General features: G+C 31.3%; 1 protein-coding gene across 1 annotated transcript in view; it reads left to right on the forward strand.

The window, feature by feature from the left end:
• LOC106464721 (serine/arginine-rich splicing factor 11-like) overlaps window positions 1-13292 on the forward strand; it is a 41783-nt gene that overhangs the window by 13858 nt on the left and 14633 nt on the right. Inside the window, exons 5-9 of the mRNA XM_013924873.2 lie at window positions 3198-3353; window positions 3654-3829; window positions 10122-10252; window positions 12509-12617; window positions 12937-12996. Coding sequence (XP_013780327.1) covers window positions 3198-3353; window positions 3654-3829; window positions 10122-10252; window positions 12509-12617; window positions 12937-12996 — 632 coding nt within the window. The remainder of the gene's footprint in view (window positions 1-3197; window positions 3354-3653; window positions 3830-10121; window positions 10253-12508; window positions 12618-12936; window positions 12997-13292) is intronic.

A 13292-nucleotide genomic window follows, 5' to 3' on the forward strand; every position in this document is an offset into this window, starting at 1 on the left:
GTGTCATCGACAGTCTACAGCAAAAAAAAATAACACGGGTAAGTACTTTATTTCTTGTTTTTCATGTTTATTCTTCATTTATTATTATAAAAGTCACTAAATTGTAAAAATAGGGATCTCTTTGGGTTAGTTAAGGTTAGATTAAGTAAAATAAATAGTATAATAAAAATATTTCATGAGTTATGCATACGAGCACCTTGGAGTAACTTGTGGGTAATGTAATTTGATAGTGTAACATGAGCTGAACATTCCTCAAGTGATTTACAATGTATAATGGTATGAATAGTAGTTCAAAGAGCAATCAAAATGGCAATAAAACAATAAAATTTAATTATAAATAGATGTATATATTGTTGCGAGCTTAAAGCTACTTAGGATAAATGAATGTTGTTTCATGTTACAATTTGAAGTCATTCTATAAATTAAAAAAAGGGTAATTTCGATTTTCCTTTTCTTTTGGTGGTTATGAGGTCGGCCAACTTGACTGATCCCATACAGAGATAGGGTAGACAAAATAACAGATAAAATATAGTTTTACTGAAAAAATCATTTGAAATGTATTTAGGAGGTTTTTAGAGATTACACAAGTGAAATTTGAGATTTCTGAGATGAAGAAATATATTTTGATTCTTAACATGAAAATCACTTTGCACACAAACTATTCAAAACATATACTCGATATATTCAAGAACAAATCTTCTTTTAGTTTTTTAAAAGTACTTCATTAAAAATATTATTTTTCTGTATGTGAAAGGCTTATAATGTTTACTGAAGACTGACAAATTTCATGAAGATATACACACAATATCAAAAGTTAGATGTATCAAATCTATAAAGACTTTATACAAATACATAAAGGTCACGTGGTCAGTCAAATTGACCGAGTCCATGTGGAGAGAGTTAATCCAGTTTGACTGAATTCCATTTGTAACAACCCTCTGCTTTCTTCCATCCAGTCACTCTACTATTCAATTTGCTAACTTATCCCCCACACCTATAGATATAATTGTTTTTACAAGCTTTTTATGTGGAACCTTGTCAAAAGCTTTCTGAAAAAGCAGTAACCTTTTCAAAGAATGTCAAAAGATTTGTAAGATTAGTGAAACCATGTTGACTATCCAATAAGATTCTAAACTTTATTAAATGACTTTGCAAAGCATCTTTTATCAGACTTTCCAAAACTTTTCCCACAACTGATGTAAGACTAATGGATCTATAATTACTGGGACAGTTTTTTCACCTCCCTTAAAAAAAGGAGTTACATTAGCTAACTTCCAATCCTCTGGTACCTGCCCACTATTCAAGGACTGTCAAAAAATAGTAAGAAGTGGCTCACATATCCAGTCTTTAACCTCCTTCAAAACCATTGGGGAAATATTATCTGGTCCAGGAGTCTTATCATTCTGTAAACTTCCCAATTTTTTTCTTAACCAGCTCAGAATTAATGCAGTCATCTTGTTTCCATCTATCAACTGTTCAAGATGTGGAATACTTCTTAAATCGAGAAAAATCAAAATTTAATAATCCAGCCATCTCATAATCATCAGATATGACCCTTCCTTTATCATCCCTCAAGGATCCCAACCCCATTCTAACATTTTGTTTACCCTTAATGTATTTAAAGAAATCCTTACTGCTAATTTTTACATTTTCAGCCAACCTTTTCTCGTACATCCTTTTTGATGTCCTAATTTCCTGTTTCACCAACTTTCTTAATCTTCTAAATCCCCTGTCATACCAGTCAATTTATATTTATTAAATTTATTATTCTTTTCTTAATTTTATCTCTCATACTCTATGTGAGCCAACCTGGTTTTGTACTTGCAGCTACCCTTTTCTTTCTATAAGGAATACGTTTACCTTGAATATTTAAAAATTTAAACATCTGATCAGTGTCTCCAAGTAACTCAGCTTCCCTATTCTTGTTGCATCCCTTCAAAATTTGCTTTTTAAAATTTGTAACCAAAATATCTTTATTCCTTTCTATAAATTGACCTAGCCCGTATTGAGAGTTAACAGCTGAAATCATAAACTTGTTGTAAAATTTCTCATTAATTTCATCAGTATCACTTGGTGGTCTGTAACAAATTCCCACTAAAAGCCTTTTCCCTTTATATTTACTAATAGACACCCAAATTGATTCAATCTCCTTGTTATTATCTTCGATATCCTCAACTTCAACAGGATGTAACTCGCATTCTACATATAAAGCCACTCCTCCCCCCTTTAATACTCTAGCACTATTAAATAGCCTGTAACCCTGTATTTCAAAGAAATTTCTGTCTTCAAAATCATCTACATTTAACCATGTTTGAGTTCTTCCCATTATATCCTAATCCTCCATTCCTATCTGTGCTCTGAAGTCATCTGTTTTATTTCTTATACTTCTAGCATTACAATAGTAATAATTAAGCTTACCTTTATAACTATTTCTATACTCAATTCCTATACTAAATTTTTGCATTTATTTTTTCCTGGCCCTCACCACTGTCTAGTCCTAGCTTAAAACTTCCCTTATAGCTGAGTTAATAGCCATACCAAACAAGCCAGCCCATATCTTATTTAAATGTAAGCCATCCATTCCAAAAAGCTCCCTTCTTCCACTGAACTGATCCCACAAGTCCAACCAGCCAATCTGCTCATCCTTACATACTAACCTAAGCCTGGCATTTAGCCCTAGTGACCTACTTATAACTTCTTCCCCACAGCTAATTCTGGGCAGTATACCTGACAAAATTAAGTTATGGCCTTTTTCTTTAAACGCCTTTATCAACCCCTTGTACTTATTAATTAGTGCTTCTGACCTACCTTTACCTACAACATTAATCCCTACATGTACCACAAAAACTACATCTCTGCTAGCCCCTTTATTATATCTCCTGCTCTGTCAGTTATATTTATATATATATACAAAACTATTGCAGTTATTAATTTTGTTGTTAATATTACATGCAATACTAATTAATCATGGAACCATGAAACTTATAAGAAGTTAAGCAACAAAAAAGTAGCTTAATTGTTATGATTTTAATCTTTTATACAATAAAATATTTATATAAGCAGTATAATTTTATATAAAAACTTTCTCATGATTAATTTTACTTATGAAGTTAGATAGTAGAGAAAAAAAATATTATTGTGTTTTTATTATTGTTGTTATTCTCAGAAAAATAAATATATCTTTTGTTTATTATCAGGTTACAGGAGTGGGTGGTACCCAGGTAATAACCACTGTTGATCCACGTCTCACAGCATTGGGTCTTCCACAATATCCTCCTCTGCCAGCAAACATGGACCCAACAAAAATTGAAGAGATCCGTCGCACTGTTTACTGTGGCAACTTAGATTCTACTGTAAGGGATAAATTAAATCTTGTTTGGGTTTATAAGTGGGTATTAATGTTACAGTAATAAAAACTTTTAAGGCTGGTAATAATCCAAATACATCATAAAGAATATTTATTTTTGAAATACACTATTCATCTATTAAAATTACCGTGAGTTATATTATTGAAAACTTTTTTTATACTGGCCTTTGCTGTGTGGATATTTTAAAGTGTGAGCTACCAATAATACCTTTAGAATATATTATCTTAGGTAAATATTTTTAGTATAAATCTAAATTTTATTGAAGTTGTAACTTCTTTTATTTAGTTGACAGCTGAGCAACTGTTGAAGTTTTTCAACCAGATAGGAGAGGTGAAGTATGTACGCATGGCAGGAGATGAAACACAACCCACTCGATTTGCTTTTGTGGAATTCACTGAACAGGCTTCTGTGGCTAATGCTCTCCAGTATAATGGAGTAATTTTTGGTGGCAGACCATTGAAGTGAGTAGTATTGTACAAATAGGTGAAGTTTTGCATATAATGACTAAGATGGATATTTAATAACAGAAATGTTGGATGTTAGATAAGTTTTTAAAACACAAAATGAATCTGTTTATTAAAGGATTTATAACTTTTGCTTGGTATAGTCATGAGAAAATTCTGCATTTCTGGAGATTTCTACTTTTTCCGATTCTGTAGGTCACTTTTTTGCATTATGTAATGGGAAACTCATTCAGGCTTGTGATGCTTTGGTTTGCTACAGCCACTGCTTTGTGTTACTTGATGGTTGATTGGCTACTGAAACATTATTCCGCCTTTTACTATACTGCTTTGTGTATGCTTTCTCTTTGCTCCCACCATTAGCATTTTGGGACTTGAAAATGCTGAGGCTATTTGACTGACAGTCGAATATAAAAGAAATTGATAAAGTATGAAAAACAGGTAGAACTGGAAGTGGCTAGACATATAAATAAATGGGAATATTGTTGGGAAATTTATTTCAAAGTTGTGTGATGCGAGAAAGGCCTGCTGTCTTCTCTGTAAGACTGAGTTAAAATATGGCAGTCAAGGAAAGTAAGCTATAAAACAAAAAAACTGAGAAGCTCAAAGTCAGTGCAACTTGTCAAGAAAATTGCTTAATTCCTCTCTCTAGATATGTATAGATGTATTTATTTTACATATATATATAATCAGATACAAAAAATTTGTTTCAGAAATGCTATTTACTTCTCTGCACCAATAAGAGGTATTACCTTGTGCACACTGCTGTGTAATTTCCTGCACAAGCCTTGAACAAAGCTCCCATCCCTACACATGTCAATGTGTATTACACCAGCCTCTGATTTAATCATTATTAAACTATAACCCTCCATTAACTCTCTCAACACAGTCTCAGTCAATTTGACTGACCACATGACCTCTTTGTACTCGTTTAAAGTCTTCATAGATTTAATACTTCTAACGTTCAATATAATGTGTATATCATTACAAAATTTGGCAGTTAATATTATGGCTTTTTTAGGGAAGTATTTTTAATAAAATAAAATGTAGATTTGTCCATGAATATATTGAGTATTTGTTTTGAATAGTCCATTTGCAAAGTAATTTTCATGTTGAAATTAAAAAAACCTTTCCTCATCTCAAAAATCTCAAATTTCCTCTGTATAATTCCTAGAACCTTCTAAATGCATTTCAAACGTATTTTTTTTTCAGTAAAACTTTATAGTTTATCTCTTATTTTCTCTACCATATCTCAAAACGGGATCGGTCAATTTGACTGACTTCGTAACCACCAAAATAGAAATTGAAATAAACCTAAATTACCCTTTATTTTCTTTCTAGAATGACTTCAACTTGTAACATGAAACTACATTTGTTTATCCTAAGTAGCTCTATGTTTGTAACAGTATACATCTATTTATAATTAAATTTTATTGCTTTATTGCCATTTGAACCGTGTCTAAATACTATCCGTGCCTTTATAAGTTGTAAATCACTCTAGGAATGTGCAGCCTATATTACGCTAACAAATTACATTACCCACGTGCTGCTTGCATGTGTGCCTCATGAAACATTTTTATTGTAATATTATTTATTTTACCTAATCCAATCTTAACAATTATACATTAAGAATAAACATGAAAAACAAGAAATAAAATACATAATCAATCTTCTTTTTTCCTGCTGTTGGTTTTCAAAGAGAGTTAACCCTAATTTTTTATACTATAGATATTAATGCATTTAATAATTTTAATTTCATTAAATAATGCACCAAATAATATAGACTAATGACATTCAAAAAGTAGACAAATTCCCTTACCTCTCAAAATTTTTCTGGCTTTCAAACTATGCGACAAGAGCTGTTACAAATTCATCCAAGCTAGTCGTTAACTTTCTGATGGGAACGATGTTGGTACTCTGAGTGAAATTGACATCTAACTGTTCAGAACACAATGTTATACAATATCTCATTTTATAGTTATAAACCTTGACTTTCTATTGGTTATAGATAATATATAATGAAATGTAAGAGAGAACTATCAACAAATTCTGAAAGGTTGGATGTGACAGGAGGGGTCTGATTTTCTATTTGAAAGCTCTGTAACCAAACAAATTTAAAGAATATAAAAATCATTGTTTGTTTGAGCAATAACAGTTTTATAGAGAGTAATTTATGTTTAATTTCAGATTTGTTTTTAGGGGTGGTGGATAAAATAGGGAAGATGACATGCTAAGAGAAAATGTGTCATGTGGGTCATACTAGTAGAAATTCAGGATTTTTTTAAATATTGCCTGGTAAAATTAAGAACTTAAACTTGTATACTATTAAAATATGAATTATTAGCTAAGATTTTATGCTATTCTAATTGGTATAACATAAACAAAAAGTAGTTTAATAATATTTTGAATGTAAGATGCTAAAACCTTGTTTCATGCACAGTAAGGGATACCAGTGGTGATAGGGTTAATAGGAGGGCAGCATATTCTCCTTGTGTATTAATCACCAGGAGTATTAGCACCTTAACACAGACTCATTTATTTACTTGGCACTGGTAATCATCAAACATGTTTTTGTTTTAGATTTACCTGCATTTTTGTGGTTATTGTTTTAGTCCTCTCCAGGGAGGTCACAGGTCAAAGGCCATGTCATTGCATTTGTTGACTCTTAATCAAAATTTTATTGAACTGGTATTTCATGAATTTGTGTCAATAAGTTTAGTATCAAACTGTAGATTATAATTCAAATTTTAGTATTATACATTATTTAATTTCTTAATTTAAAAGTAAATTTTAAAAACACAGTTACACATTGATTTCTATGTGTTACATGGTATGTAGAATGCAGCACTGGTTCAAATTAGATGTTTGTGATGTCAAAATACTAAAACTACAGTTTTATATGAATTTGGACCTCAAATTACCAATATTGACAAGCTAGAATATAAAATAAGAACCTTCTGTCTTTTCTCTTTGCTGATATATTACTTATGCAATGAATCAAACACATTGGCCCCATTCACCTCATTCCATTTTTTGTAAACGGTACCTTATATACACTTACTTCAATATATGACATGTGAATAGCCATTCAAAATTTCAGAATGTCTCCCTAATGGCTTTCACAATCATTTTAATATATTAGGATGCCATGTCTTTCTTTCGAACCAAAATTTCAAGGAGGTAGGTCGTGTCTTTAGTCTGCTCAAAATATTATATTTATTTAGATCCAAATACATCTTAGTTACTTGATAAATTATAGGGGAATTCTATGGTATTGATGAGTAATTTATGATTTTTTGGTTATTCAACTGTATATATGAAACCTTAAAAAAGTTATTTCGTTTCATATCCTCCATGTGTGAAATTTTAAAAGGCTTAGCAGCAATGGGGTACAAAGGTCGTAAATAGAATAGATAATTGTTTGCTTTACTTCTTTATTTACTATTCTATGTTTTAAGAAAAATAAGTTTAAGAACTTATTTCTAAATAGCAATAACCTATATACATATATAATGTGTAATAATTGAAATACTAGTTTACTAAAACACGCCCAAGACAGGTTACTTTGTAAAGACTAAAGGTCAGTTTTATAATATTTGATATGGTAACATGAGAGCACGTGCCGTGTCATTGTAATTTCTGTATTGTTAGCCAGGCATTGCTGAAAGGTTGGTATAATAAAAATAATAAATGAATGTATAATGTTATGAGATTTAAGCTATTTAGTCTAAACATTTATGTTTTTGTGTTATAATTTATTGTCATTCTAGAATGAAAGAGGCATAATTTATATTTATTTCCTAATTTTTTATGATGGTTACAAGATCAGTCAAATCTATTGTACCTGTACAGAGATTCGTTACTGAAAATAACATATAAAATATAAAGTTTTTCTTAAGAAATGTTTGATAACTATCTGGACATAATAAAGATTTTGCATGCAAAATTTGAACGTATTCTGATGCATAAAAGTATTTTTAATCTTAAAATGAAAATTACTTTGTATGTTGGATGGGTAACATGTGAAAAGAAAAAAAAAGGCATAAGAAAAACATTGCTTGACAAACCTTAAGACTTAATAAAAAAAATTATATTTTGCATATGAAAGCATTGTAATGTTTATTGATAATCTGCCAAATTTCATTAACAGACACTTACTAATTTAAAAGGTATAGGATGAAAGCTATAACAAGCCCAAAATGGTTACGAGGTTGGTCTCAGGAACCGAGCCCGTGCTGAAAGAGTTAACCTTTCATTACTATTTGTTGTGTAGTTTTTCCTTAATTTTCTTGGTTATATGAAAGAACAATACTAAATGTTTCAATTAAAACTTTCCTTGAATTATCTCCTATTTGATTATCTTTTAATCAAATTTGTACTTTTGGACATGTGTCCCATTGTTTATTCCAACATACAGATTTTGTCCAGTACTGTTCAAGGTGGTAATTAGACCTATGCACCATTACCATACCTGGCTCATTTTCTTTATGGCTGATAAAGAAAAGTATGTATTTTACTATAATGGACCACCAAAACATCAGTTTCACAGATTAAATTGATTATGCTGGAATCCAAGCAGTAAAGGACAAAAGTAGGACTACCTGATCTACACTGAGAGGAGGGAACGAGAAGCAAAGATGGGGCAGGCACAGCTGAAGTAATAGAAACAAGAGGTCGAGAATTCAGAATACAAGATCTGAATGGAAACAATCACGTGGTGCACAATGATGACAATATCATTTACTTTCACTGTCTTCAGCTGCCATGAAAGTATTGGATAACTCTTGTGAAGTGTTAAAACAAAAATATGAATAAGGTATGTGCCTTGTTTTCTTTTTCATATCCTTTGTGAGCATAGCACATGCACTTTATGTTGGTTTTATGTTTGACACCAACCAATCCTATGACCATGGCTTTTCACTGTCTATGTTCTGGAAAGCTTCAGTTCTGGATGTCTGATCTCTTTATAACATTTAGTCTGCAGAGCTGAGATGTTACCTGGTAATATAGTACAGGACACCCCACCACATTATGAACTAAGCCATTCCTAGTGGTCAGATTCAACGGGATTGGTCTTGGGTTCACCTCAGGACACAGGACTTGGGTGCTACTCCGTACACCTGATTTTTGTGGTGAGTATCTTATGTAATTATTTTTCTAATATGGAATGGGCTTACTTGCTGCCTAGCCACACTACACAATCATCTCAGCTGTCGTCCTATGCAGTAATGAACGGTTGAGCAATCTGCCATTCTGCCACTTTAATGAAACATAAGCACCCAGCAAAAGATTATTCTGACAATATCTTTGCTCTACCACCTCTGTTGGGTGAAGAGTATTCCCTGCTTGAGATAAATGCAGTCTCCCACCAAGTGTTACCCCCTGCCTCTTGGATGTAACATTTCATGAGCTCTCCCTTTCTGATGTTGTTTTCTGAAAGGAGCTCATCTTTGTAATTTCTCTGCATTGGCCCGTCCACCATCTTCATTGTGTGATTCTAGCTCTTGGTAGTACAGAGAGATGAATAGCTTTTTGGAAGGTAACATTTTCCTTACTTTAAAATGTATTTCGGATAGATTCTCACCTCTCTGTACCACCCCCTTACTATTCCTCCCCTCTTACAGTGCATTTAGTTTGCCTTCTCAAAATAAGTCTTTGTTCATATGCTAGCATTCATGGGGGATTACTGAACATGAAGGACGTTTTGTCCTCCTATTGGTAGAAGGATGTGGTTTAATGGGGATTACATCATAAGCTGCACAATTCACATTGACATGTGTAAGGGTGTGAGCGTTGTTCAAGGTGTACAGAAAATTACACAGCAGTGCATGCAAAATAATAGATCTTGGTGGTGCAGAGAGGTGAGTATTTATCTGGAATACATTTTCAGGTAAGGAAAAGGTTAACTTTATATACTAGGAATTGTTTTTCTTGGTTAAATTCATCATTTACTCTTCAATAAAGCAAGACCATCTTCAGTAATATAATTTTATTACATACACACAGAAAATATAATTCCATGATTTATACTGAATGTTGAGTTACATAACCTTTTAGTTTCTGAAACCATTTATTATTAATGGAGTTCTTGATACATGTGAAGACTCACATAAGACATTGAATTTTTGCATTTTCTGTAGAGTTTTCAGTCAGTATCAGTGCATTTGTAGGCATTAGGGAAGTTCTTGTTTTTATAATACAGGGTTGTTTAGACTATATTTCTTGTTAGATAATTTATAAAAACAATTATACAAACACTATTAATAACATGATCAATATTTCCGTTTTTTAGAATCAATCATTCAAACAATGCAATTGTGAAACCTCAAGCTAAGAGTTCAGAAGCTGCACAAAGGGAAATTGAGGAGGCAATGAAAAGAGTAAGAGAAGCACAATCACTTATAACAGCTGCAATTGAACCAGGTAAGATGAATGTTGTGTACATATACTAAACTTTTATTAATAGGCACTATTTCATTAAACCAACATATAGTATAGTTTTGGTTTATTTACATGTGAAAAAAGATACAGTATATTTATGTGTAGGCTGTTAACTGAAGTAATTGCTCTAATTTTTCGGGATTTTATTTTTTTTAATCTAAACCTAATTTTTCAGTAGATAAAAATATCTCATAAATATTTTATTATTATAAATGTAAGTTAGAATTTGCCTTTTACGAACTAATGAAAAGGTTATATTGTTTGCCAAATTTGCATTGAATTTAAATTTTGCCAAATGTTCAGTATAGATTATGTACAACTTGTATAAAGAAAAATATCTCAATATAACAAGACATTTCCCTGTAAAGTAGAACACAGCAAAGTGTACAGTGGCATAGTAAATTCCCCCACAAACCCTGTGGTGTGGAAGGCCCGAGCTCAGAGTACATCCAGCACATGTACATCTGGTACATTCAGTTTTTGTCAAAATGTCAAGGGGGCCCCAAACATGATTTTTGTGGGGAGGACCCTCCATTTTGCTCTATGCAACTGATAGTGTAATAAAGGTCATGTACCAGACTAATAAAAGGCATGTCTTAGTGTAGAAGAAAGTAAATATTTCAGTAAAGTGGTTGGTACTAAAGATGATCTTGAATAGTTAGACTTGTCTCAGACGCATAGAAAATAATATGTCCTTGTTATTCTGCAAGGTATTATTTAAGGCTCACATTATGGCCTTGTAAGTGTTGACAAAATGAATTACATATGGTTTCTCTCCATGTTAATAGTTTATATTTTGTAACAGGCGTTTGTCTGCCATACTGAGATTTCTTAAAGCTGTTTTAATATTTAAACAAAGTTAAGGAACGCTCATGGTGTTATATTGAGATACTATTGTCTGTAGATTAGAATTGGCATAGGAGACATAAAGATGTACAAATTGCACAGAATATAAGTTAAAAGTGAATGAACAAAGACAAATTGTAACCATTATACAGTTAATGTGGAACAACTTCATCAGTTGCAACAAAATGGTAACAGTTAAGTAACAGCTTAATCTGTGTCAATATATATAATATATATAACAAGTACAATATGTTTGCTATAGCCAAGTAAGAAAGAAAAGTATCTTTCTAATAACATCACCTAACTGGAAAATCTACAATGTGCATGCAAAAGCATGCAAAATTTTATAAGGCTGAGCAACTTACAACAAGCAGCAAACAAGTACAAAGATCACAACTAGAAGAGATAATTGTTTGCTTTAATTTTTTATTTACTGTTCTATGTTTTAAGAAAAATAAGTTTAAGAACTTATTTCTAAATAATAATAATAATCTATATACATATGTATAATAATTGAAATGTGACTGTGTTTTACAAAATAACTTTATGAGATTTAAGTTATTTAGCTAAACATTTGTGTTTTTGTGTTATAATTTGTAGTCATTTCGATTGCCTTCTCGACCGTGATCTGGATCGTGAGTGACGGGACCTGGAGCGAGACCTTGATCGGCTTTTACTCTTTTCTTTTTCAGCTAATTCTGTAAGATAAAAATCTAATATTTCATACTGCTTTTGATCACTTTTTAATGAGAAAAGTCATAGTTTGAAAATATATAAATAAAATGTAACATTCCATGCTGAATTTTTACTTTTGTTTTATGTACTTCAAAAATATTTCAGAACACCAGGACTTGCTGTCCTTCACTGTACACAACATGATAACAACAAAAGGAAACAAGAAAAAAAGATTCACCACATTAACCCTTTTGTGACAGGCTCGGTATATAATACACTAGTTCATATACACATTTGCACACATTAAGTATTTATACTATAACTTTTAATGCAGTATGTGTATCTTCACAAAATTTGGTAAACTTTTAGTAAACATAACAAGTCTTTTATACACAAAAATTCAGATTTTTCAATGAAGTATTTTTACTAAAGATTTGTTTGTGAATACATCAAACTGTTATGTAACTAGTCTGAGTGAGAACTGATTTCCATGTTATGATTAAAAAAATATTTTTCATCCCCAAAATCTCAAATATCATTAGTGTAATCTCTACAACTTCCTAAATACATTTCAAATGTTTGTTTTCAGTAAAACTTTATAATTTCTATTAATTTCTCTACCCTAACGCTATATGGGGTTTGTCAATTTGACTGACCTCGTACCCACCATAAAAAATTAGGAAATAAATATAAATTAAGCTTTTATCATTCTAGAAGAAAGAAGATCAATATCTAAATCGAGGCGGGAATCACATCATCGTTCACGTTCACGTAGTCGAAAGTCCCCAGTCAGGTCTAAAGATCATCATTCTCGATCAAGATCAAGGTTATTTTGTGTTTCATCAATCCTAAGTAAACCTAAAAATTAATTATCACTGTATGTAGTTCCTTCATATTTTACATAAATTATAAACATTATTTTCAAAGTTTATAGTAGTAAACATTTACAGATAATGATCTTTATTTTTTTTTCTTCATATTTTCAAGTGACACTCATTCTTAGCTAGCTTTAGAAGCAATTATTATGACTAGAGAAGCCTTATAGTTGGTATTGCTTCAATGTTTTTAGGAAAATAAAGTTTCTGTCAAAAGCAACTAATATTTTTTTTCATAATAAAGAATATAACTATTGTCTTTTTTTCAAGGGATAAAAGGAAAAAGTCTCCAAGCCCACGTATTCGTAGAAGAACCCGCAGTCGGAGCAGGTAAAATTTTTTTTTAACACAGTGACTTGCACAGAAAAGTGTTTAACCCTATTGCCACAGGTATCCTTTACTGTGTAACACAAGGTTTTAGTGTCTTACATTCAAAATTTTATTAAACTACTTTTTGTTTATGTTATACCAATTAGTATAGTATAAAATCTTAGCTAATGATCCATATTTTAATAGTATACAAGTTTTAAGTTCTTAATTATACAATGCAATATTTAAAAAAATCCTGAATTTCTAATAGTGTAACCCATTTGATACATTTTTTCTTAGCATGTCATCTTCCCTAT

Source organism: Limulus polyphemus, unplaced genomic scaffold (assembly GCF_000517525.1).
Source record: "Limulus polyphemus unplaced genomic scaffold, Limulus_polyphemus-2.1.2 Scaffold1726, whole genome shotgun sequence".
NCBI classification, from domain to species: Eukaryota; Metazoa; Arthropoda; class Merostomata; order Xiphosura; family Limulidae; genus Limulus; species Limulus polyphemus.